Raw genomic sequence first — 24,630 nt, 5'->3', positions numbered from 1 at the left:
AATTCCGTAGCCCAGTAATCCGGTCCGGGTTTTGCAGGCAGCTCTCTTGGCTGCCGTTGCTCCGGGAGGAGAGGCGGTAACCGGTGGCGGTAACATGTAAACAATAGAGATGTTTAGTCCCACAGCCCGCTACACCAGATGTCTGTAAACAGCTGGAACTTTTTCCTCTACCGCTTTATTATTTTAGCTGAGAGTCTGTTTTTTATGGGTTTGATGGTTTTGCCGGCGGCAGCTTTTTGTAAGGATGAACGACAACAAACAGTAGCTAAGCTAGCCAGCTAACTAGCCAGCTAGTGTCCAGTCCCCACGGCTAATGCTTGAAACCTGCATCCATGTTATTTTTCCTATACTTCACCGAAGTCGCACTTTATTTTATGCTAAAGCAACTTGATGGAGGATTATGACACGTTTGTGCAGCTTTGCCTTCGTCAGCTGAGAGAAAACAATGAAGAAGAACACAGCAAACTTTTATCTCCATCCTCTGTTATCGGCTTCGGTGGAAGACCCATCCTTCCTCCTCTGGTGCGGCGGGGCTATTATTATTACATGAACAGGACGTGTTTGTCACGTTGATATTTAAAGTCTAAGCAGGAATGGACAGAATGTCGGTTATTAAAAGGTTGTTTTGTTTTGACATCATTCAGCTCTCAGGGAAACAAAGAGAGGAGATGCAAAGACACAGAGACGAAGCCCAGAAAGCTGCAACCAGAAGGATGAAAGGTGATCTCAGGATGGATCTTCACAGCGTTCAGGTAAGTAATGCTCAGACCTTTCCATATTTCATGAGGCATAACATTTCACTAAACGTTTAGCTTCTGTGAAGATGGCAACTCACTGCAAACTCGCGGGATTTGTTGTTTTTAATAAATGAAGTCATCTCCAGATGTTAATTCCTTTATAGATGAAGAGCCAGGGCCATTTTAACTCGCATTAAAACTCACTACAAGAGGTTTCACGCCCTGAGACAAGTGAGTCAGGGCAACAAAAGCGCTCTGCTCAGAATACCTGTAGGGTCTGGCAGAAAAAAGGTATTTAATATTCATTTGGGAACTCGATAGGTCAAATCTGATTTGATGAGAATTATAAATTAAAACATGGCTTTAATTTGAATAAAGATTCTTCAGATAAATAATTCATGCTGTGTGGTTATCAAACGTTCTAGTAGACTTCAGAACCAATAATCCAATGTGGTACTGGAGGATGGGAAACCACCTCTTCTGTTTTCATGTGACTAAATTAAACTAGAGACGGAGATGTGAGCGCTGTCCAGAGGGCAAATAAAAGGGAAGCTTTGCATTATTGATCTGAAAAGGTTACGACACAAAAACTTTTTAAGAGTATTTGCTGTGAAGAAAGCACACAAATTAAAGCTGCGATGGCAAATTTGGATAACAAACCAGCTTCAAACATTTTTTAAGCTTAGGTCAGAAGCTCAGACCACCAGACTGTTCACGTGGGACTGTGAGGGCGAGGGTGAGGGTTAGGGTTAGCTAACCCTCACCCAGACACCTTTTGCAAAAACTTGAGCCTTAAATCGGCTTAAGATACAAGCTAGGTCCAAGCAAATGAATTTTCACGGACTAAAACGAAAACAAACACACAGATAAAGAATAAATCATGACGAATATTGACCAACATTTTCGTTGACGAATAAGAGACGACAATGAGAATTGACAGAAATCAAAACCTAATCAGAAAACAGAAAAGATGTGCGACTGGAAAAAAGAATCAGTCAGCAAATGGAACAGGCGGGACTAGATGAGAAAAGAACCAATCAGAGTCTGCAGCCCGCTGCAGTTTGAAAAGATAACCAGACGTCATATACTGACGTTTACGCCGGTAAAAGTTGTGTCTAAAGGGAGAAAATGTCCGCGGCTGGGAGCAAAAGCAGTAGATGTGACCATCTGAGCAGTTTCTGCATGGTGAGTTCACATCCGGGGTTTCCCTCGGTTAGAAATTGTTACGTGTTGTCGACATCCTGTGTGTGTGTGTGTGTGTGTGTGTGTGTGTGCGCGCGCGCGCAGCGGAACGGTTTTTGTGGTTTATGCTTGACGCGTCCGCGAGGTCCGCACGGCTCCGCGCGGAAAAGTAGCGTCATTTTGCATCATTTTAACAACCACGCCCCTCCACCGCGTCTCCGCACGGCCCAAGATTTCCGCAACGCGCACCTCGGAAAATTTCTAACCACGCGGACGGTCGGACGCGGAAAAACATGGCGGACCGGCACGGCAGAGGTTCTTAAATACAGACATTTGTATGATTCAGCTCTCAGAGATCACCGTGATCAACATGTTGTTAATAATTCTTGGAGAGAAATAGCTCGCACTGTCGGAAAAGACGAGGACGCTGTTAAAAATGCTGAAATACCATGTTGTAAACAGTGATTTCTACTTCTACTGTGGTGTAGTGTTGGATGCATGCTGTAGAGCTCCATGCTGCCCCCTACAGTTTGGGAGAATATTGGCTCACCGCAGAGACGAGCCGCACAAACCATAAACGCTGCGAGTTGTGAAGCGCGTTCCAGCCGCGAGCCGCATCACCGCGCGGAAAGTGAATGCGTCAAGCATAAACCAAGCTTCGTGAGCTTCAAAGCGGTCCTTTTCACGTCTTGGTAGACCCTCTCGCTGTGCTCTTCGCAGGACTTGCAAGATTACAAGATCCCTCGAGACTTCAGGTGTGTGTATGCAATTCGCCATTAAACCAAAAGGAAGGAAATCAGGTTTGATGTCATAAATGATGTTGTTCCTCTCCGCTGCCAGGATTAAAGCCATGAAAAACCCACAGCTGCACATCTGGATCGATGCAGGGAGTAAATAAGCTGTCAGGTCACACGTAAGCGTCGTGTAAATGAAATTGCTTCGCTGGAGTACTTTTATTTTGAAATTTACTGGTGGTTTTGCACTGAAACCATGTGTGATTTCCTGTCTAGCCCTATGTTAACTGCAGAAATTGTTGCATCCCAGAAGCGGCTCACGGCAAAAATAGAACCCGATCCCATCTTTAGTAGCGCAGCGTGCCGCTTCTGGGACGCACCTGGAAATGACGCATCACTGCTGGTTTGACACGCTCCGTAGACCGCGAGGGATTCAGTTTGAAGCGGTGACGTTCCGCGCTGAAACCGGGATAATGCCGTAGTTGAATGAAGGCTGGCATTCCGGCAAGTTCAGAAGAAGAAACAAACTTTTATATCGATAAAAATCACACGGCGCTTCACCCCAACCAAGATTTAAAAATAAAAAACATCTAAAAAATAACAAAATATAAAAATGGAAAAAGTGAAAATTGTGATTAAAATGTGAGGAAAGGAAAAGAGAAAGGGGATAAAATGAGTAATCAGTCAGGAAGAGCAGAACGAGGAGAGCTCCAGAGTCCGGGGGCCACAGCAGCAGATGATCTGTCACCTTTCACCTTTAGCCTGGTGCTGCACAACCAGTAGGCTTTGGTCACTGGACCTCAGGGACCTGCTGGGGGTGTAGGCACCAACGTATGACGGTGCTTGTCCATGTAAGGCCCTATAGACCAGAACCAGGATCTTGAACTGAACCCTGTGAAAGGCGTTTATGTTTTATTTCAAATGTTTTTATGTTCATGTTTGTGCAGCTGAGAAAGACGCAGACACTGGAGAAGTTCCTCCAGGAGACGGAGATCAGCACCAGCAGAACCTCCTACGGTGAAGGTTCTGCTGGAACCGTGGACAGTCCCTCACCAGCATCTGTAAACAAACTGAATAACGGTGGTTTTGTCCCTTCAAAGACCTCCACCTCTTATAGTGCCGTCTTACCTCAGCGGCATCGCCATGACGGATGCCTTAGTGACCAATCCGACAGCCACCAAGAGTCACGGCCATGTTCCTGTGATGGTGAACACCACCACTCATCACGATCAGGCTGTGTGACGCCTGAAAACACCGAAAATGTCACCTGGATCTCAGGAAGGATCGACTCAGAGAGCCAGAACCTCAGCTCCTCTGAGGAGATTAACAACATGAGTGGCTTTTATCTTCACAACAGCTCAAAAACAGCCGTCCAGCTGCCCGATATAATCAGCTACCCTCCCATCGATGGAGAAGAATTAGAAAGGAGTGGACTGGAGTCTGTCCTCTTGAGTCATCTGTTGGGAGGGACATACGTTTGTGAGAAGTCAGAAGCAGAAGCGTCTGATTTGAGTCGCCAGAGCTGCAGCGTGGAGCACGAGGGTGACGTTCCTGTTACTACAAAACACCACCCGTTCAACAATACGGATACAAATGAACAAGTAGCTGCTTTTAGGGAGAAAACCTGCCTCTTAGACCATCCTGATCCATCACACACCGTAAATAACCCTCCCTTTCCCACACCAGAGCTGCGTAAAGCTCCCAGTCACGCAGAACCCGTAGACAACCAGATCAACATCACACACACAAACCCTCACCCCATGAGCCTCCAGGCCCTACTAAAGAGATCTCAGGAGTATCGTCGGCGCCAGCGGATGCTTAGGAACCAAACCAGGAGTGCTAAAATGCAGGAGAGCACCAAAGAGCAGCCAAAAGCCGGCTCAGAGGAGCAGAGCCTGTCCGATAAGGAGAATGACGAGGGCACCGTGACCGCAGGCGGCAGGACAATTAAAGAGAAGAGGGATACCTTCAACAATGTAGAGGACAGCGACGTCACAGGAGAAAAGGCCAACCTCAAACCCGAAGATGGAAACAACAAGGAGCTGATGAGCGCTGATGAGCAAATGAGCTTCAGGAACAAGCTGAACTCTCCTCAAGAGTTTATCACTGAGTCTAAACAGAGCCACGTCCTCGTCCAGCAGCTCCTGGCGTCGGCAGAAACGTCCCACGTCCAAGACACCTCCAGTGGGACCAAACGGCTTGAAGATATTCTTAAAAACGGAAGGAATTACGTGACCGTTCCAGTCCCGAGCTTCTGTCGAAGTCCCACTCCCTGCATAAGCAAAGGAAGTCCCAAACAGGGACTAACAGTGGACGAGGCCAAGACTTTAGTCAGGTGTTCGGCTTTAAACCAACTTCAGATCCAAAACATTCGTCCAAAACATCAGAGTCTCGTGGCTGAAGATGATGTCACGAGTGTTTTCACCAAAACCTCACAGCAGATCGATCAGCTGGAGGCGGATCTGTCCAGTCTGAAAGACTTGATCTTGGATCTGGAGTCCACGGTGAAGGACCAGGATCAAACCGAGCTTAGCGAGTCGTGTTGGAAAGTCCCGAGGTGCTCCAAGTTTAACCATCAACACGTTCAGCAGAGGGACGAAGATGATGACGAGAGCCAGAAATTACAGAGCAATCCGTTTATTAACTTCAGAAACACGTGTAAGGATTTGGATCCTGTGCTGAGCTTCGCTGGCGGGGGTGCTGCGCTCTTCCCGGTTCAGGAGAATGAACCTGGAGTTGTTGAGATAAACCGACAAAGACTCCAAACAACTGCTGCAGGACAAGAGGCGGCTGAGAGTGATGCAGAGCAGGCCGCCTCCTCCAAGAATCTGCTTACTGCTAAATGTCCGTTATCCGTAGCACAGCAGAGGCTAATTCCCACCAAAATCCAAAATGTTCCCAATCAAACTGTCCTTTCCTGTGACACGTCTGCGCTGACAGACCAGAGGAACCGTCCCGAGTCACGAGAGGGAGCTCCTGAAGGTCAGAGCTCCGTCCACTCCCCATCTCTGAATCATTCATATGATGTGGAGACACCATCTGGACTTTGGCTCCTGGAAGGATCTGGATCCGACGCAGGCCCTCAAAACCATCTTGGTCAGGAGAAAAATCTGACCCCGGAGAGCGAGGCTGAGGAACAGGGAAGGGTGAGTAAGGTCAAACGGAGGCTGCACATGCGGGCAACTGATGGGCCCAAGGAGACGAACGTAGACCCCGGCGGAGCAGCAGGTCCCGTTGTCCGACCCATCTCCAGCACCCTGACAGGTAGGACGGCCGGAAGTCTGGGATTTAGTGAGGAGGAGTTCTTAGCACCAGGTTTCATTCTGTCCTGCTTCCAGGTGAACTATAATCTGAATATAAATTTGTGTTTTTAGCTGCAATGCGTCGGAACGACAGCCTTCCCGAAGACGAACGGGAGCAACTCCAACAGGTCGTAGCTCTGCAAGGAGAGCACAGGAAGCAGCAGGAGGAACTCCTGCAGGTCAGACTCAGGCTCAGACTGGATTAATAACTAAATGTGGCTGAAGATTCATCAGAAACCAGCAAAGTAAAAAATTATGTTGTTTCTGTGTGTGTACCTGGGTCTGTACCAGGGTCTGTACCTGGGTCTGTACCTGGATCTTGATCTGGTTCTGGATCTGTACCTGGGTCTGTAGCTGGATCTGTACCAGGATCTGTAGCTGGATCTTTACCTGGGTCTGTACCTGGGTCTGTAGCTGGATCTGTACCTGGATCTGTACCTGGATCTGTACCTGGGTCTGTACCAGGATCTGTAGCTGGATCTGTACCTGGATCTGTACCTGGGTCTGTACCAGGATCTGTACCTGGGTCTGTACCAGGATCTGTAGCTGGATCTGTACCTGGATCTGTACCAGGGTCTGTAGCTGGATCTGTACCTGGGTCTGTACCAGGATCTGTAGCTGGATCTGTACCAGGGTCTGTAGCTGGATCTGTACCTGGATCTTTTCCTGGGTCTGTACCAGGATCTGTAGCTGGATCTGTACCTGGATCTGTACCTGGGTCTGTATAATGAACGGGTGAATTTGCCCGTTTCTCAACCACAGCAACAAGCGAACATCTGTTTTGAGGCCAGATATCATAACAACGCAGCCTTCCCATTGGCCAGCCTCTTGCCTTAGATTGCATCACTTATTGCTGTACAGATCTGTCTCCACGTAATTTCAGCACAGCAGCCATAACTCTCATCACCCAGGGTTCTCGCTTCACCCAAAGTCACCTCTGTGGAGGACTCAGCCACTTCAAGGACACCTGCCGGTCTTTGGCAGCCGCTTCTGTATTTGTGGCTGGCCGGCGTTAGTGTTTCGTTAACAACGATCTAATTACCACAAGCTGTTATTACAAAGACTTCCTTTATCCTCATCACTTGTGTTGTGATGGGACTGAGCAGGCTGGACTTGGCGTGTGTGTGTTTGGTTAGGTGCCACACCGTCCTGCTGAGCGCCACCACTAATGACCCATTTTCTCTTTATTTTATGCCACCTCCAACATCGTGTGATTTTTTTCTGACTGCTCGTCTTTATTTCCCGTCTCGTCTCTGTGCCCCATCGTTTCCCCTCTGTTCCTCTCCACCCTCCATTCATTTCTTCCTCCTGCCTCATCTGCTGTCCTTTCCAACTGAATACTTTCCACCCATGCCTTCTCCTGGTGCTCCCGCTCCATCCCTCCTCCTGCTTCTCTGTGGGTTTCAGGCTCTGGCAGAACGCTACCGTCTCCTCCAGAGCGTGTCTCCTCGCTCCGTGCCAGGCTCTCGTCCAGAGGACGCATTGACCTTCTCCACCTTCTCTCAGGTATTACCATCTTTGCTCACCAATCAGCGGTACACAAATCTTGTCCCACTTGCCCTTTTGTCTGCTGGATTTTTAATCACCATCAGTCTGTGTGTGGAACAAGGTTTTAAATTATAGAGCGCCTCTCAGGAGAACAGTCATGAGGCGCTTCACAAAAACAAAAAATTTAAGTGTAAAAATAAATGTCAAAAATGATTACAAATATGTCTCAATTGAGAAAAAACTCAAAATTGTGATTAAAAATAATGTAAGGAGAGGGAGAGATGAATAGGAAAGAGGGAAGTCGGTGGATCCTGGAGGACAGAATGAGGAGAGGGTGGTGACGAACGTCCTAGTCATTATCAATCACTTGTTATTGTGCTCCGATATTTTTACATGTTTGTTTAATAAACATGTTCAGTGTAACACAGCAGCTCTTGAATCAACGGCACGTCGCTGCTTGTTATTCTGGTTATTACTGTCGGCCATAATGGCGAGACGTGAACCACTTGTGGTGATGCTCCAGACACGCCAGCCGGAGGACCTTGAGAAGCTGCACGGGGGAATTAATTGGTTGTCATTGATGGAATTAGCATTCTCCTCTGGTTATCATTATGCGCCCTCTCTTGTCTTCATCAGCCCCTCAGCCCGCTCCCTCAGCGCTGCCGCCCCCTGCTGGCCGCTGCCATCAAAGGCTTCCTGACTCGCAGGCTGCTGAGGACCGAGAGAGTCTCACAGCTGGTCCGCACCATCAGGGTGAGCGAAACAGCAGAGCTGCGTCCTCTTCAACTCTCTCAGATACTCATTCAGATTACGTGTGTGTGTGTGTGTGTGTGTAGGACACACAGCAGTTCCTGCAGGCCTTCAGGCAGCAGGATGCCAGCAGAGGAGAGTTTTTTAGCAGACAAGACGTCTTATTGCAGAAGAGAGTCGCTTTGCAGGTATGAAAGCAAACACGGGTAAAGACAGCTGCTAACTACTGTCCAAGTGATCACCTGTAATTGTTTTCTCTCCAGCTGCGTGCTGCACATTATGAGGTTTATGACATTTTCTTCAGCCTGTCAGCCGGAGAGCGGATGCAGCTGATTAGCTGGGACAGAGAGCTAGTCAGAGAGAGACAGCTCAAACAACAGGTGATGCAATTTCTGTGTTTAATGAGTCGTTGGATGTTAGGTGATCCAGATACAAGACATGGGTGCACCATCTGGGTCACTTTCACTTCTATTCATCAGAATGTAAAGAAAGTAGAGATGTGCCGAAATGAAAATTCTGGGCCGAATCCCAAAACTAAACACCAAAATAAATAATCGTGTCAATAATTAGAACCGTAGCATTTTTGTGTACCTCACTAAAATGAAGGCATTGGAATGAATCAGTTACAAAGCCATGAACACATTTATCTAGCACTGACATAACAACAATGCACAATAAAAATGAAAACCAAATAAAATGTTGACCCAGTCAATAATAATAAATTATAAATTAAAATAATTATTATGAACAGCTCCTCCTTGAACCGTCACCTTATCGTGGTGGAGGAGTTTGAGTGCCCTAATGATCCTAGGAGCTATGTTGTCTGGGGCACTTAGTGCCCCTGGTAGGGTCTCCCATGACAAATTGGTCTTAGGTGAAGGGTGAGACAAAGAACGGTTCGAAGGATCTTTCATGGCGGTTAAAACGAAGAGTCGGAGTACCCGGCCCGGAGGGTTACCGGGGTCCCACCCTGGAGCCAGGCCTGGGGTTGGGGCCCGTGAGCGAGCACCTGGTGGCCGGGCTTTCGCCCATGGGGCCCGGCCGGGCCCAGCCCGAACCGGATACATGGGCTCGTCCAACTGTGGACCCACCACCCGCAGGAGGAACATGAAGGGTCCGGTGCAATGCGAATCGGGTGGCAGACCAAGGCGGGAGCCTTGGCGGTCCAATCCCCGGACAAGAAAACTAGTTTTTGGGACATGGAACGTCACCTCGCTGGCGGGGAAGGAGCCGGAGCTTGTGGCAGAGGTTGAGCGGTACCGGCTAGATATAGTCGGACTCACCTCGACACATTGCATTGGCTCTGGAACCCGAGACCTGGAGAGGGGTTGGACACTCTACTTTGCTGGAGTTGCTCCGGGTGAGAGGCGGAGGGCTGGGGTTGGCTTTTTGTTAGCCCCGAGACTCTCTGCCTGTGTGTTGGGGTTTACCCCGGGGGACAAGAGGGTAGCTTCCTTGCGCCTTCGGGTCGGGGAACAGGTCCTGACTGTTGTTTGTGCTTATGGGCCAAATATCAGTTCAGAGTACCCACCCTTTTTGGAGTCCCTGGGACGAGTGCTAGATAGTGCTCCATCAGGGGACTCCATTGTCCTGCTGGGGGACTTCAATGCTCACGTGGGCAATGACAGCTTGACCTGGAGGGGTGTGATTGGGAGGAACGGCCCACCTAATCTGAACTCGAGCGGTGTTTTGTTATTGGACTTCTGTGCAAGCCGCAGTTTGGCCATAACGAACACCATGTTCGAACATAAGGATGCCCACCGGTACACTTGGTACCAGGGCAGCCTAGGTCACAGGTCGATGATAGATTTTGTAGTCGTATCATCTGACCTGCGGCCGTATGTTTTGGACACCCGAGTGAAGAGAGGGGCAGAGCTGTCAACTGATCACCACCTGGTGGTGAGTTGGATCAGATGGCAAGGGAACATGCCCCGTAGACCTGGCAGACCCAAACGCATAGTGAGGGTCTGCTGGGAACGCCTGGCAGAAGAACCTGTCAAGACGGTCTTCAACTCCCACCTCCGGCAGAGCTTTGACCACGTCCCGAGAGCAGTGGGGGACATTCAGTCCGAGTGGGCCTTGTTCCACTCTGCGATTGTCGAGGCGGCTGTTGCTAGCTGTGGTCGTAAGGTGGCCGGTGCCAGTCGTGGTGGCAACCCCCGTACCCGCTGGTGGACACCAGAGGTTCGGGGAGCCGTCAGGCTGAAGAAGGAGGCCTACAGGGCGTGGCTGGTCTGTGGGTCTCCGGAGGCAGCAGAAAGGTACCGGATAGCCAAGCGGGGTGCAGCAGTGGCAGTTGCCGAGGCAAAATCTCGGGCGTGGGAGGAGTTTGGTGAGGCCATGGAGAAAGACTATCGATCGGCTCCAAAGAGGTTCTGGCAAACTGTCCGGCGCCTCAGGAGAGGAAGGCAGCAACTCGCTCACACTGTTTACAGTGGGGATGGGGAGCTGCTGACGTCAACTGAGGCTATAGTCGGACGGTGGAAGGAATACTTTGAGGAGCTCCTCAATCCCACCAATGCGCATTCCGAGGAGGAACCAGAGCTGGGAGGCCTGGGGATGGACTGTCCGATCTCGGGGGCAGAAGTTGCTGAGGTAGTCAAACAACTACACAGCGGCGGAGCCCCGGGGGCGGATGAGGTTCGTCCTGGGTATCTCAAGGCTATGGATGTTGTAGGGCTGTCATGGTTGACACGTCTCTACAACATTGCGTGGTCATCGGGGGCAGTTCCTAGGGAGTGGCAGACCGGGGTGGTGGTCCCCATCTTTAAGAAGGGTGACCTGAGGGTGTGTTCCAACTATAGGGGGATCACACTCCTCAGCCTCCCTAGAAAGGTCTACTCCAAGGTACTGGAGAGGAGGGTCCGATCGATAGTTGAATCTCAGATAGAGGAGGAGCAATGTGGTTTTCGTCCTGGCCGTGGAACTGTGGACCAGCTCTATACCCTTGCAAGGGTGATGGAGGGGGCATGGGAGTTTGCCCAACCAATCCACATGTGCTTTGTGGATTTGGAGAAGGCTTATGACCGTGTCCCCAGGGGCACCCTGTGGGGGACGCTCCAGGAGTATGGGGTGGGTGGCTTTCTGTTAAGGGCCATTCAGTCCCTTTACCAGAGGAGCGTGAGTTTGGTCCGCATAGCCGGTAGTAAGTCGGACCTGTTCCCAGTGAGGGTTGGACTCCGCCAGGGCTGCCCTTTGTCACCGGTTCTGTTCATCACTTTTATGGACAGAATTTCTAGACGCAGCCGTGGTGTGGAGTGTGTCGAGTTTGGTGGCAGGAGAATCTCGTCTCTGCTTTTTGCGGATGATGTGGTCCTCCTAGCTTCATCCAGCTCTGACCTTCAGCTCTTGCTGGGTAGGTTCGCGGCCGAATGTGAAGCGGCTGGGATGAGGATCAGCACCTCCAAATCTGAGAACATGGTTCTCGACCGGAAAAGGGTGGCTTGCCACCTCCGGGTCGGGGGAGAGGTCCTACCTCAAGTGGAGGAGTTTAAGTATCTCGGGGTCTTGTTCACGAGTGAGGGTAGGAGGGATCGGGAGATCGACAGGCGGATTGGTTCGGCGTCTGCAGTGATGCGGACGCTGAGCCGATCTGTCGTGGGGAAGAGGGAGCTGAGCCAGAAAGCCAGGCTCTCGATTTACCGGTCGATCTACGTCCCAATCCTCTCCTATGGTCATGAGCTTTGGGTAATGACCGAAAGAACGAGATCGCGGATACAAGCGGCTGAAATGAGTTTCCTCCGTAGGGTGGCCGGGCTCAGCCTTAGAGATAGGGTGAGGAGCTCGGACATTCGGGAGGGACTCGGAGTAGAACCGCTGCTCCTCCGGATCGAAAGGAGCCAGTTGAGGTGGTTTGGGCATCTGGTCAGGATGCCTCCTGGACGCCTCCCCGGGGAGGTGTTTCGGGCATGTCCTGCCGGCAGAAGGCCCCCGGGTCGACCCAGGACACGTTGGAGAGGTTACATCTCCAATCTGGTCCGGGAACGCCTTGGGGTCCTGCCGGAGGAGCTGGTGGACAAGGCCGGGGAGAGGACGGCCTGGAGCTCCCTAGTTGGGATGCTGCCCCCGCGACCCGGACCCGGATAAGCGGAGGAAGACGAGAGACGAGATTATGAACAAAGAAGGAAAGAAAGAAAACAATCTTTTATATAGGCCCTCTGAAGATAAACATCAGGAGGCGCTTCACAAAAACATGAAATTTAACATAAAAAAATGTTAAAAAATTTTTTATTGTTCAAATGACAAAAAAATTCAAATAGTGATTAATAAATGTAAGGAAATGAAAAAGAAAGAGGGAGATGAGTGGATCCCAGGAAAGGCAGAATAAGAGCAGAACAAGGAGAGGGTGATGAAGGTCCCACCAAACCTGAACAGGTGAGTTTAAAGGAGACCACTGAGTCCACTGATCTCAGGCTCGGGGGGAGAGAGTTCCAGAGTCTGGGGACCACAGCAGCAGATGATCTGTCACCTTTGACCTTTAGCCTGGTGCTGCACAACCAGTAGGCTTTGGTCACTGGACCTCAGGGACCAGCTGGGGGTATAGGGACTAAGAAGATCACCAATGCAAGATGGTGCTTGTCCATGTAAGGCCCTATAGACCAGAACCAGGATCTTGAAATTATTTTTTTCAAATAAAAATGTTTTAAACCTAGTCTTAAAAGTAGACAAGGTGTCTGCCTCACGGACTAAGACTGGGAGCTGGTTCCACAGGAGAGGAGCCTGATAACTAAAAGATCTTCCTCCCAACCTAATTTTAGATATTTTGGGAACCACCAGTAAACCTGCAGTCTGAGAGCGAAGTGCTCGGTTAGTTACGTATGGAACAATCAGGTCACTGATGTATGATGGAGCTTGATCATTAAGAGCTTTATATGTGAGAAGAAGGATCTTAAAATCGATTCTGAATTTAACAGGCAGCCAATGTAGGGAAGCTAAGACAGGAGAGATATGATCTCTTTTTGTAATCCTCATCAGAACTCTAGCTGCAGCATTTTGTACAAGCTGAAGACTTTTAACTACATTCTGTGGACTTCCTGAGAGTAATGAATTACAGTAATCCAGTCTTAATGTAATAAATGCATGAACTAGTTTTTCAGGGTTAGAGCTGCAGGGACAAAGGTAGTTAAAACCGTGTCTTATAAAGATTTGTTGGTCCTCTACCACTCTGATCTTACATAATTGTGTCTTAATAGAATTTATTTTAAACTGAAAAACCTCTGAATAATTTACACAACTCTAAACATAAATATTTAAAACTGCACCGAATAAGTTAAAGAGCTGAATCAGACAGAAGTAGGGCCGTTTAACCCACTAAAACAGGCCGCTAACAAGCTAGCTACAACCAGCCGGTTAACATAATAAATTTAAACATGAAAATTCACTATTGACTTATTTTAGTTTGAGGCAGTGAATGAAGGCTTCACAATGCCAAAATGTTATAATTACATTAACTTCCCAGGAAAAGAGCTCTGAAACACCGAGAATGTGTTTGGAAATACCCGAAGCTCCAATTACTTCCACATTCCATTCTTTCTATTGAAACCTGTGGGAATGTCCGAACCCTGGATCTCAAAGGGTCTGGCAGAAGCTAGCCATTAGCATTAGCGACTTCCCCACACAGCAGAACTCCTCCAGGATTGTGTTATTTGTGGCGATAAAACATCAATGTTGCATTTTATATCCAAAAAGGAGCGTGAATGCAGGCAGTGGAAGAGTTGCATTTATGTTAGCCAATCAGAGGCAAGACATCTATGAATACTAATGAATAACCCCCAAATTCCACTACCTCCGCTCCGGTCCGCCCCCGCCTTCTGCAGCCGCTCGCTTCCGAACTCAATTTTTACTGGTACCCGCTCTACAACGGCTCCGCTCCGGTGCGGAGACCTGAGGTGCACAAACAGGCATGCGCGGGATTTTCGAGATCTTGCGATACAGTCTGAGCAATAAACGCGGAAGTTAGATCCAAACACCCGTTGTGTGGGAGAAGCATCGAAATGAACTGTTTAATCTGCCCATCATTTGTGTTGAGAGATCAGCAGTGTTTGGATCAACAAAGTGTGACTACTTTGATAGTGGAAACTGTTTTTGTGGCTTACTTTTGTGCATTTAAACTTCAGCCGCCATTGATAGTTGTTAAAAGTTGTTAAACCTGTGCATATGGAACAAAAAACGCCTTTTGTTGATCGATTTATTGTGAAAAACGGAAGTTGTGCTTGCTCCTTTTCCTGTTGGGCGGTTGTGATTCCTGTCCATTGACTGCGGAGGTGCTCCGGCGTCCGGCAAAAATAGGATAGATTCTATTTTTGCCGGAACAGAGGGCGGCGCACTGCCGGAGCACGGCCGCAGTACGGCCGCAGTAGTGGAATTGCTCTGATTGACTACAACGGGACCGATTTTGCTCCGGAGTTCGTGCCGGAGCGGAGCGGAGGTAGTGGAATTTGGGGGTTAGAGTCTAAATCTGCCCTCTTCCGCTCCAGCCAACTTCTTCTTCCTGAAACAGGAGCGCCACAGAATCCATTCACATGGCTTTCCTTTATCCTAGAGCCCACTGCAGATGTATTGGGTAAAACAACCTTAAATGTGTTTTAAAGTCAGACATGAGGTTTCTGCTGAACTGAATGTGCTCAGATTGAATCGGCTAACAGGATTATAACCATAACAGCAGTAAATCCTGAGTGAGCATGAATTAAACCAAAGTTTTATCTAAACCTGAATGATTTTCTGTGGTGGGACTTTCAGAGTCATGCATAAAGTAGCGCCTGCAAACCTCAATGAAGCCCAGCAGTGCTAGTAATGGTGCTGAGGCTGGTTAGTGTTTTGGTTATTTTATCTCCTCCATTTAAGACATCTTCAGTGGAGAAGATGGAATTATTTATGCCCACACTCGTGCATGTTAGGGGGTAAACTGATGTATGTTCCTCATGTTTGTGTGTTTTGTGCACATTTTAGAAAGAACATGCAGGTTTCCCCAGAAGAACGGGTTTTCTGTCAGCAGCAACACAAAAATCACTGGAGAGGAAGAGAGAAACCATGTGAGTGTGTAGCTGGTAAAAGTTCACGTCTGTCTCCATCACATCTGCAGAAGATCTGTTGAAGTCTTAACACATTTTAATGCTGTTCATGGAAAACTTCTTAATACTCCACAGGTTAGCAGAAGCTACAGAAAATGTCTCCGTCAGCTACTAAAAACGTCTTCTCTTCCCTCCAGGATACAGAAAAGGGCTTTGGAACGGCACAGGGGAGACACGACAAAGACTGGACAGAAGTCTACATTCACAGTCGAGAGACCTCAGGAGACGAAACGAGGACAGTTCAAAGCAAATCCTCAGAGACTCCCCACGAGCGCCTACTCCTCGAGACCTCGATGACACTTCCCTAATTGGCCCCAGTGAGAACTCTAACAAGGCCTCCAGTGAACTACATGAAGAGTGTGTAACAGATGTTTAAAATCTTACATTCAAATGGATTCTGCGTTTTCAGGAGCTAGTCTTAGTCTTTTTTTATAATAAAAAATGCTTCAAGTTCCTTTTATTCATCTTGTTCGTGTTTAGAAGATGCTGAGAAAACAGAAGCGGATCTGACGTGGTGACGACATCAATAGAGACAGTTTAGCCACGGCAGAATGAAAACTAATGTAGGAGAGCAAATTAGACCCATTTCAGAGAACCACTTCCTGTGCAGTCTGGCTCACCTTTGTAGCTCATTGGGATGCCTGATCCTAAATTAGCTTCAGCTGAATCCACATATTTGTAAGGGGACCCTGGACTCACTTGGACCTGTGAGAAGAGATAGTTGAGCGTTTTTGTCCCCTTTTATGTGCCTTCAGCCAAAATTAGACAATCTTTTAAACATATTAGCACATTTTGACCCTTAATTTTGATAATGATGTGCTTTTGTAACACATCAGCATGTTACTGCAGTGGTCTGCCCGGTGCATCCTTAAAAGATTTGTACTGGTTTGGAATATTAGCCTAATTGTGTTTACACCTTTATACTTAGTTCTTGCTTTTGGATATTTGATAATGTTGGTATATTATGTTTTTGTTTGTTTTTCACAATAAAAGTTTCTCCGGGTTGATTTTGTGGAGAAAGACGCGCATGCGCCCTCCGGGCGGCAGGGGGCGCTGCTCGCTGCCTCATCATCGCTCGGCTAATATCCGCTCAGCTCGCGCTGAGGAGATGAGATGAGCTTTGTTTGTTGTTGTAGCTCTTCGGGTGTCAGAGCAGAATGGAAGGAAATGCAGAAACTGGTAATTCTTCTCGAGCCAGAAGGAAAGCTTTGGACAAGGCTAAAATACTTCAAAGAGAACGGGAGAGGAAGATTTTCAGACTGGTGAGATGAGAGAAGGGTAACAATAAAAGATGGCAGCGCTAGCAAGCTACATTAGCAGTAAACCAGCGGTTTCCCGAAGTTCTGCAGACATGCTGATGCATCCCACCCACTAAACTACAAATGTTCACGTGTCAGAATCCAACAGTTAGGCTGTAAACGTCATTAACATCTGACCAGTGTCACAACGTGTGGTATTTCCCATGTTTCTGCTGCTATAATGGAAAACAAGTCGTTATTTTATCTTAATGCTTGGACCCAAAACTCCTCCACAGTCTGGGGAAGGAAAAAGTGGTAGTGAGCACATCTCTACGTAGCACCGGTAAACCTGCCCGGTTCTCGCTGCAGGTCGGACAGGTGCTGAAGAAGCCGGAAACGGAACGGTCTAAGGAAGAAGTCGCTGCGCTTGTCCTGCACAGAGAAACCGTGGATGAGGTGTGCAAGAGACAAATCCGCAGGAGTGTCCTCAAGAGGAAGCAGGAGGAGGTGAGACTCAAGGTTAACGTCGTTAGGGACAGGTGAGCCCACACCTGTAGCAAATCATTCAAGTGCAACAAATGATCCTAAAGTTCAAAAACTGCTATTTTTATGAGTTTATTTTAACTATAGTTATATTTTAATTATCATACCACACAATGTGTCTGGTTTAGTGAAAAAGTTTGATCAAATGTGTTTTTAGTTGCTGCTCAGTGTCGCAGTGGTTAGCGCTGTTGCCTTGCAGCTAGAAGGTCTTGGGTTAAAATCCCAGCCTGGGGTTTGCATGTTCTCCCCAGGTACTCCGGCTTCCTCCCACAGTCCAAAGCATGGCTGTCAGGTTGACTGGTCTGTCTAAATGGTCCTTAGGTGTGTGTGTGTGCTCGGTTGTTTGTCCAAAGGGTTCAAATGAAGTCAGCTGGACTTCTTTGGTTTCTTGAAGACGTTTAACTTGTCATCCGAGGAGCTCTGTCAATTCTGACTGGAACGTGGGAGAGTCAAGCTCATAAGCTGTAGCCGTCTGTTGTTATTTAATGAGCAGAAACTACTCTGAATATCCCGCGTCTCCATCCCCTGATGAGTCGTTGGCCTCTATTGAGAGGGAGTGGTTGTAGTAGAGGCTAACGACTCATCAGGGGATGGAGAGGGAAGTCTGGGCGTCTCTGCTTAGGCTGCTGCCCCCGGGGACCCTGGATAAGCGGCTGAAGATGGACGGACAAAAGAAAAAATCAGGATTTATTTTCACAATAAATTCAAGATATCATGTTTAACCAGAATTACACATTTATCATTAAACGCGCGATGTTTGACTCTGATTACCTGCTTGTTTATTCTCAGGCTCTGTTCTTGTGCTGTTTTCAGGTGTTTGATGATGCTGATGAGTTGAAACTCAAAGTCAAACAACTGGCTGAGGCGGTCAGGGAAGCTCATCACCTGGTGGTTTACACTGGAGCTGGTATCAGCACGGTATTCCAAACCTCCCCTATTTGTTGCTCTTGTGATTTAGAAACCTTCAATGTACCAGTAGTTTCTCGTTTTAGGCTGCTTCTATCCCAGACTACAGGGGCCCTAACGGGGTGTGGACGCAGCTGCAGAAGGGAAAGGCAATAAGGTGAGAGGCACATCTTTATCAAAAAGCTGGTCATAGTCTGGGTTTCAAATTTCTGTCGTTTCTTCTGTCCCAGTTCGTCAGACTTGAGTAAAGCTGCACCGACGCTCACTCACATGTGCATTAGGATGCTCCACAAGGAGAAGCTGGTATGTGAGACAAGTTTGGATGGTTTAGAAAGGTTGGACCTCATTTCTAAAGCTACATTTAATTCTGTCTGTTTTTCAATCAAGGTGAAGCATGTTGTGTCACAGAACTGTGATGGACTTCACCTGCGAAGCGGTCTTCCCCGACACGCCCTCTCTGAGCTTCATGGGAACATGTACATTGAAGTAAAGCCTGATTTTTTACTTCTCCGTCTGCGTCGGCACAAGGGCTCTGACAGGGTTCACAGGGGGTGATGGTGACATGCCCAAAATTTTAAACATCCGTAGAAAGTGATGGAGAACGCAAGCTTGTGATTGGTCAGGACGCCGCTTTCTGTAGATTCGTCACCAGCTCCGCCGTTGCCCTGTTAAAGAGTAAAGCGATATTTAGCTGCAGACCCAGAACAGATTGAAGATTGCATCGTGGAAAAAGTCAGAAAATATCAACGTTTATTCACCCGTGACTGAAGGAGTACAAAATACGGAACAAACGTGGACGAGAGCGACAGGAAGCGTGGGTTTAGAGGTGGCGAGGGCATGAAGAGCTGGAGGAGAATGGACAAAATTGTCCGTGTTATAAAGTCTCTGAAACACATGAAGACGTTAGTAAACACGTGTACCGGATACAGGAGTTTTATGGTGGCAGGGTACCGCAGAAAAGAGCTACGCCCTCTGCTGTGCTGGCGGGGAATTGCTTATCGATGCTCCGCTGCCTGAACAGAGGGTCGCATATGAAAACCTTTCAAACTTCATGTCAGGAATCTTGGCGTGACCTTTGACCCAGCTCTCACCCTGGATTCTCATGTCAGTTCTCTTGTTCGCTCTTCCTTCTTCCATCTCAGGAACGTTGCTAAGCTGAGTCCCATTCTGTCTCGCTCTGAACTTGAGACAGTTCTCCACACCTTCATCTCCTCACGCTTAGACTACTGTAACTTTCTTTTCACGTGTCTGAGCAGAACCTCCCTGAACCGTCTACAGGTGGTTCAGAACGCCTGTGCTCGGCTTCTGACCAAGTCCTCCAAACACACCCACATCACCCCGCTTCTCCTCCAGCTTCACTGGCTGCCAGTCAACTTCAGGGTTCATTTCAAGATCCTGGTTCTGGTCTATAGGGCCTTACATGGACAAGCACCATCTTACATTGGTGATCTTCTTAGTCCCTACACCCCCAGCAGGTCCCTGAGGTCCAGTGACCAAAGCCTAATGGTTGTGCAGCACCAGGCTAAAGGTCAAAGGTGACAGATCATCTGTTGCTGTTGCCCCCAGACTCTGGACCTCTCTCCCCCTGAGCCTGAGATCAGTGGACTCAGTGGTCTCCTTCAAACTCACCTGTTCAGGTTTGGTGGGATCTTCATCACCCTCTCCTTGTTCTGCCTTTCCTGGGATCCACTGGTTTCCCTCTTTCTTTTTCATTTCCTCTCTCCATTTCCTTACGTTTTTTAAATCTGAAATTGTATTTTTTCTCATTTTAAATATATTTTTGATCGTTTTTTTAATCGCTCTTATACTAATCTTTCTGTCTTTCTTTAAAAAGCAATAATGTTGGACTGTCTTTCTGGTACCTATTGGTTTCTGTTCTGGGTGTAAAGATGGTGCAGCACAAGTTGCACAGTTACAGCAGCTGTCACCTCTTTACTTCCTTTTTATTCTCTGCTTGTCTTATGCTGCGTGTTTTAATGCCCTTAATGTGGGCAAATGTTCCCTCCAGCATTCAATCCACGGGCGCACTTTTGTGTCGTTTGTGTTGTTTTTAACTGTTTTTTGAACTTGTTTGGAACGCCTTGGGAAATTTCCCCCGCTCCACCCACGGATCTGTTGTTTACACCGAGGATAAGCTGTTGGCGTTGCGGACACAGGCACTCTTCTCCACAGAATACACGGTTATGCCCCCAGAAATAAGGAGGCAATGAAGAGGCTGCAGAGCAGGATGTAACCTCAAGGAGAGAAAACGGATATGAAACATATTTAACCCCACGAATATGGGAAACGTCTCTTCTCTCCCCTGTGAAATTGACAAGCTCACAGCACACAGTACGTGAGGCTGCACAACTGTATGTCTGAGGTGGTTGTTTGCCGTACTGGAGTTCCACAGGGTACGGTGCTCTCACCCTTTTCACCTTCTACATCTTGCACTTCACCTACAACACCAGCAGCTGTCACCTCCAAGATCACTCAGCCGATGTCGGCTGCGCGTCTGAGGGGAATGATCTGGAGTACAGGTCAGTCATCATGGACTTTGTGGATGGGTGTGAGCGTAACCACCTTCGCTTGAACACCAGTAAGACAAAGGAAATGGTGATTGACTTCCAGAGAAACACTCCTCCTCACTCACCAGTAAACATCCAGGGTGCAGACACTGAGGTGGTGGATACCCTTAAGTACCTGGTCCAACAACACAGATGCTGTATGAGAAGGGCCAAAGCTGCCTCCACCTCCTGAGGAGTCTGAGGTTCTTTGGAGTTAATTCCCAGCTGCTAAAATCCTTTTATCGCTCTGTGGTCGGCTCTGTTATCCACTCTGCTGTGGTCTGTTGGGGTGCAGGCAGCTCTGACCGAAGCAGGAAGAGACGAACAAGCTAGCTAACAAAGCTAGCTCGGTTCTGGGCTGACCACTGGATTCAGTTGCGGAGACGTGTGAAAGGAGGATGCTGGCGAATCTGACCTCCATCTTGGAAAACTCCTCCCACCCACTGCATTTCACTGTGGAGACCATGGACAGCTCCCTCAGAGGCAGGCTGAGACCTTTCAGACGTAAACCAGAACGCTACCGTAGGTCATTCATCCCCTCTGCAGTAAGAGTGTAGACCTCCTCAGTTTAACTGGTACTGACATTATCCGGGTACACAATACCACCAACGCGGTACTCCGTATGTGTTCAGTACCAGATGTACATAGTATGTCTGTTCTATTCACAGGTGTGCACGACCTGTTCGCCAGTCAGGGAGTATGTGCGTTTATTTGACGTGACAGAGCGGACATCGCTGCATCGCCACACGACCGGGCGCAGATGCAGCCACTGTGGAGATGAACTTAGAGATACAATCGTACACTTTGGGGAACGCGGGACTTTAGAGCAACCGCTAAACTGGAAAGGAGCAGCTGAAGCGGCCAAGATGGCGGATGTTATCCTCTGCTTAGGCTCCAGTCTGAAGGCAGGTTTTCTCCAGGAATAAAACAATAATTTGTACACATTCAGTTTTTTATTTGTAAGAATTTTACAAAGCTATTTATTTATTTATTCAAGTCTTAAACAGTATTAAAGTTTAGGAAAGTCCTGCAAGTTTAAGTGGCATTTTATTTAGTGTTTGTCATTTTATCTTCACTAGGTCTTGAAGAAATACGCTTGTCTCTGGTCCATGAACCGACCCGCCAACAAAAGGCCCAAACTCTACATCGTTAATCTCCAGGTAGGTCTGACTTGGTTATTTTAACCAACTGAGTGAAGTTCTGAATTGCAGTTGTTGTTGTTTTTGTTTTGTTTTAGTGGACACCAAAAGATGATCTGGCTGTGCTGAAGATTCATGGAAAATGTGACGATGTCATGAATATCCTTATGGAGGAGCTGAATATCCAGACTCCCAAATACGACCGGTAAGGGCCTGGTGACAGCACCCAATGACGCATGATTAATTACCTTTATTTATTAGTAAAGGGACAGTGCATACTATTGATCATACAGTGGGATGCAAAAGTTCATGTTTTTCCTACATAAATCATTGGTTGTTTAGACAAAATATGTCAGTTAAATACATCACAGGGAAAGGTGATGGGTGACGTCTACAGGATTTACAGAAAGTGCTTAGGCAGGTGCATCCGTTACTGTTGTCATTTTATTGATTCCAAAAGCTTTAGATCTAAGTTTCCCTCTAAATCTTCTCTGAAGAGCAGCAACACGGGGTCTGAAACAACTCTCACATGACCTGAAAACAAAGATGGTTCACCATCATGGTTTAGGGGAAGGGTACAGAAAGCTGTCTCAGAGATTTCAGCTGTTTCCACAGTTAGGAACATGTTGAGGAAATGGAAGACCACAGGCACAGTTCAAGTTAAGGGTCCAAGTCATCGACATATAAATATTGGACAGTGGGTTTCCATAGGCTCCAATAACGCATTTTTGAAGATAAATGGGAGGTGGCCACCACCGCCATTTTGACCGTGTCACAGGTTCCGTCAAGCCCAGACAATTCCACAAAAGGGAAAAGAGGTGGAGCTGAGGGTGGGGCTGTAAGGCTGGGATCAACTGACGGCACCCGGTCGAACTAGCTACAAGCTAACCTGAAGCTAACCCAAAGCTAACGCGGAGGTGGGAGCTAAGCTAACGGAGGTAGCAACCTAGCTACAACCGGAGTTAACTGTACACAACACCAGAGCTTCTGAGTCAGAGATACGCCGGGCTGACCGCTGGGTAAAACCGGGTGGAACACAGAGGTCTCCGAGACCTCCACAAGCCGGCAGCCCGTGCAGCAGACAAGCGCCGCTGCGATCTGAGATGCGCAGAGCTGCCGCTGGGGAGAACCAGGTGGAAAGGTTTCCATCCCAGAGCTCCACAAGCCGGCAGCCCGCGCAGCAGACAGAAGCCGCGATCAGACAGAGATGCGCCGAGCTGCGGGGAGGGGAGAACCGGGTGGAAAACATCGGTCTCCCGAGAGCTCCACAAGCCGATAGTCGGAACCCAGCTCCACCAGCATGTTATATTTCAACCCATTTTCTAAAGTGCAGCATTATGTTAAATGCACTGGGTTTTACCCTATTACATTTAAATTTCATGGTTAAACAGTACATGTTAAAATCTAAGCTCAGCTCGGCAGTGACCTAAAATACATAAATATAATTTTACTTACCGAAAAAAATGAAGTGGAGACTCCTTGGACGCTCTATTAGTGCAATTAATGCCACAGCAAGTCATTTTGTCCAACAAGTGCACAAAAAATATCCAAACAAGAATACACAAACACAGAGACTCAAAATCCCAGAACAGTTTCCAAGCCAGGCCGAGGCTCTACTGAGGCCTTTCCACGGAGCTAGCTCTGTGGTCACGTGGGTCTGATGCTCATTAATTATACAGAATTTTAGGCTTTTAATACACTTAAACAGAAGAGTGAGAAAAAAATTCACTCCTTTTCTGCCAAGGGAGGATCTACTAAATATTGAATCTGGTTTTTTGTGGTGCTCAAATGTATGCCTCTGCCTTATTTTGTTTAAACAATTATTGTGTAAATCCTATTAACTTAGTTTCACTCTGTAAATATCATATTAGACATTGTTCTAAAGACAGCAGCATGAAGCTAAATCATAGCATTAAGTAGAAATCCTGAGTTTGTTAGAGGGCACCATCTAGAGGCAGGAACGTGCATCACACCCTAAGCCCCTCCCCCTACTTCCCTCACTATGACTGGAAGCAACGTCTCATTATGAATTTCCCCAAAGTCCTACATAATTCCTGAAAGGACCGGGGAACCTTGCAGATTGCTGCTCCAGGTAATATTTCACGTTCTACCGCAGTTCTACGGTGACAGAATAAATAAAAATGAAACATAACTTCTAAACCTGTAAAAGCAGGTGAGTCGGGTACAGCAGAAACAGCTAAAGTTGTTCCCATGCCTGAGCAGATGCTGCCTTACTGTGTAAGGTAGTTGCTTACACACAACAGACTAATTCAATCTAGAAATGTGCTTCTCATAGGAATCATAAACAGGCTTCTTGACTTCCTGCTTCCTTCCTTCTGTTTCTCCAGGGCTGAAGACCCGATCTTCACTCTGGCTACACCTCCTCTACCGGAGGAGGTCCAAAGCCACAGTCGTGCGGTTCTGACTGCCCCTGAAGAGCAGGAGGGCGTCCCAGCTGCGAGCACAGAGCAGACGGACGAGGCCTCGCCTGTGCAGGGCGGCTGGTTTGGACGTGGCTACAGCAAAGGCAGGAGGAGAAGAAGAAAGAACTGAGGGGGCACTGCAGGGAAAATTTAGTCAGGTGCTACCAGTTATCTGTCTTAGAGATGGACCTCCGTTTCTGTCCCATGATGAGGACCACCTCTGTTCGGTGATGGTAAAGGAGTCACATGCAGTTGGTCCATGAGGTATTTCGACATTTGCAGAAAGCTCTTTACGTCGTTTACGCTGTACCACATGTGTTCTGTAGTGGCAGCAGGATTTGTAAGTAGCTGCTGTAGATTACTTTAAAAAAGTACGTCATTCATTCTTTATGGCAGCTAAGCCAGAGCGGTGTCCCCCAGTTCAGCTACCACACAAGTACACAGAGAAGTTACTGCTAAGATGTTACTGAAGCTGCTGGTCACACGGAGACGGGTCGCCCGTGCCATGTGACCAGCAGTATAAACCAGCGGGTTTGTTCTGAGGATGCCGAAGCTTCAAGGAGGTTTTCAGC

At 47.9% G+C, this 24,630-nt stretch overlaps 2 protein-coding genes across 3 annotated transcripts; both read left to right on the top strand.

The window, feature by feature from the left end:
- The first annotated feature begins 185 nt into the window (after positions 1–185).
- cp110 (centriolar coiled-coil protein 110) lies at positions 186–15,723 on the top strand. Of its 2 annotated transcripts, XM_015969912.3 has the most exons (10): positions 186–522; positions 645–752; positions 3,601–5,917; positions 6,028–6,134; positions 7,363–7,461; positions 8,080–8,196; positions 8,280–8,381; positions 8,457–8,573; positions 15,142–15,224; positions 15,401–15,723. In XM_015969912.3, exons 1-10 carry the CDS (start codon positions 391–393, stop codon positions 15,558–15,560), a joined length of 3,342 nt encoding a protein of 1,113 aa, XP_015825398.3. In that variant the 5' UTR covers positions 186–390; the 3' UTR covers positions 15,561–15,723. The 2 variants fall into 2 exon arrangements, with proteins under 2 accessions (XP_015825398.3, XP_054599962.2); XM_054743987.2 differs by lacking the exons at positions 186–522; positions 645–752 and adding an exon at positions 3,306–3,504.
- Positions 15,724–16,307: 584 nt separating this feature from the next.
- Positions 16,308–24,418, top strand: sirt7 (sirtuin 7). The gene is made up of 10 exons (XM_015969923.3): positions 16,308–16,525; positions 16,871–17,008; positions 17,858–17,962; positions 18,037–18,107; positions 18,181–18,253; positions 18,338–18,436; positions 21,165–21,401; positions 21,576–21,656; positions 21,734–21,840; positions 23,984–24,418. Exons 1-10 carry the CDS (start codon positions 16,421–16,423, stop codon positions 24,186–24,188), a joined length of 1,221 nt encoding a protein of 406 aa, XP_015825409.3. The 5' UTR covers positions 16,308–16,420; the 3' UTR covers positions 24,189–24,418.
- The last annotated feature ends 212 nt before the right edge of the window (positions 24,419–24,630 follow it).

The sequence above is a fragment of the Nothobranchius furzeri genome, chromosome 6 (genome assembly GCF_043380555.1).
Source record: "Nothobranchius furzeri strain GRZ-AD chromosome 6, NfurGRZ-RIMD1, whole genome shotgun sequence".
Lineage (NCBI taxonomy): Eukaryota > Metazoa > Chordata > Actinopteri > Cyprinodontiformes > Nothobranchiidae > Nothobranchius > Nothobranchius furzeri.
This window is presented reverse-complemented; position numbering and strand designations above follow the sequence as displayed.

Excerpts from the sequence above, each read along its gene's own strand:
- cp110 (XM_015969912.3), top strand. The coding sequence starts at position 391 with ATGGAGGATTATGACACGTTTGTGCAGCTTTGCCTTCGTCAGCTGAGA. Across the intron at positions 753-3,600 it reads TGGATCTTCACAGCGTTCAG|CTGAGAAAGACGCAGACACT; the intron begins GTAAGTAATGCT and ends ATGTTTGTGCAG. Across the intron at positions 8,197-8,279 it reads AGCTGGTCCGCACCATCAGG|GACACACAGCAGTTCCTGCA; the intron begins GTGAGCGAAACA and ends GTGTGTGTGTAG.
- sirt7 (XM_015969923.3), top strand. The coding sequence starts at position 16,421 with ATGGAAGGAAATGCAGAAACTGGTAATTCTTCTCGAGCCAGAAGGAAA. Across the intron at positions 16,526-16,870 it reads AGAGGAAGATTTTCAGACTG|GTCGGACAGGTGCTGAAGAA; the intron begins GTGAGATGAGAG and ends TTCTCGCTGCAG. Across the intron at positions 18,437-21,164 it reads ATGGGAACATGTACATTGAA|GTGTGCACGACCTGTTCGCC; the intron begins GTAAAGCCTGAT and ends TTCTATTCACAG.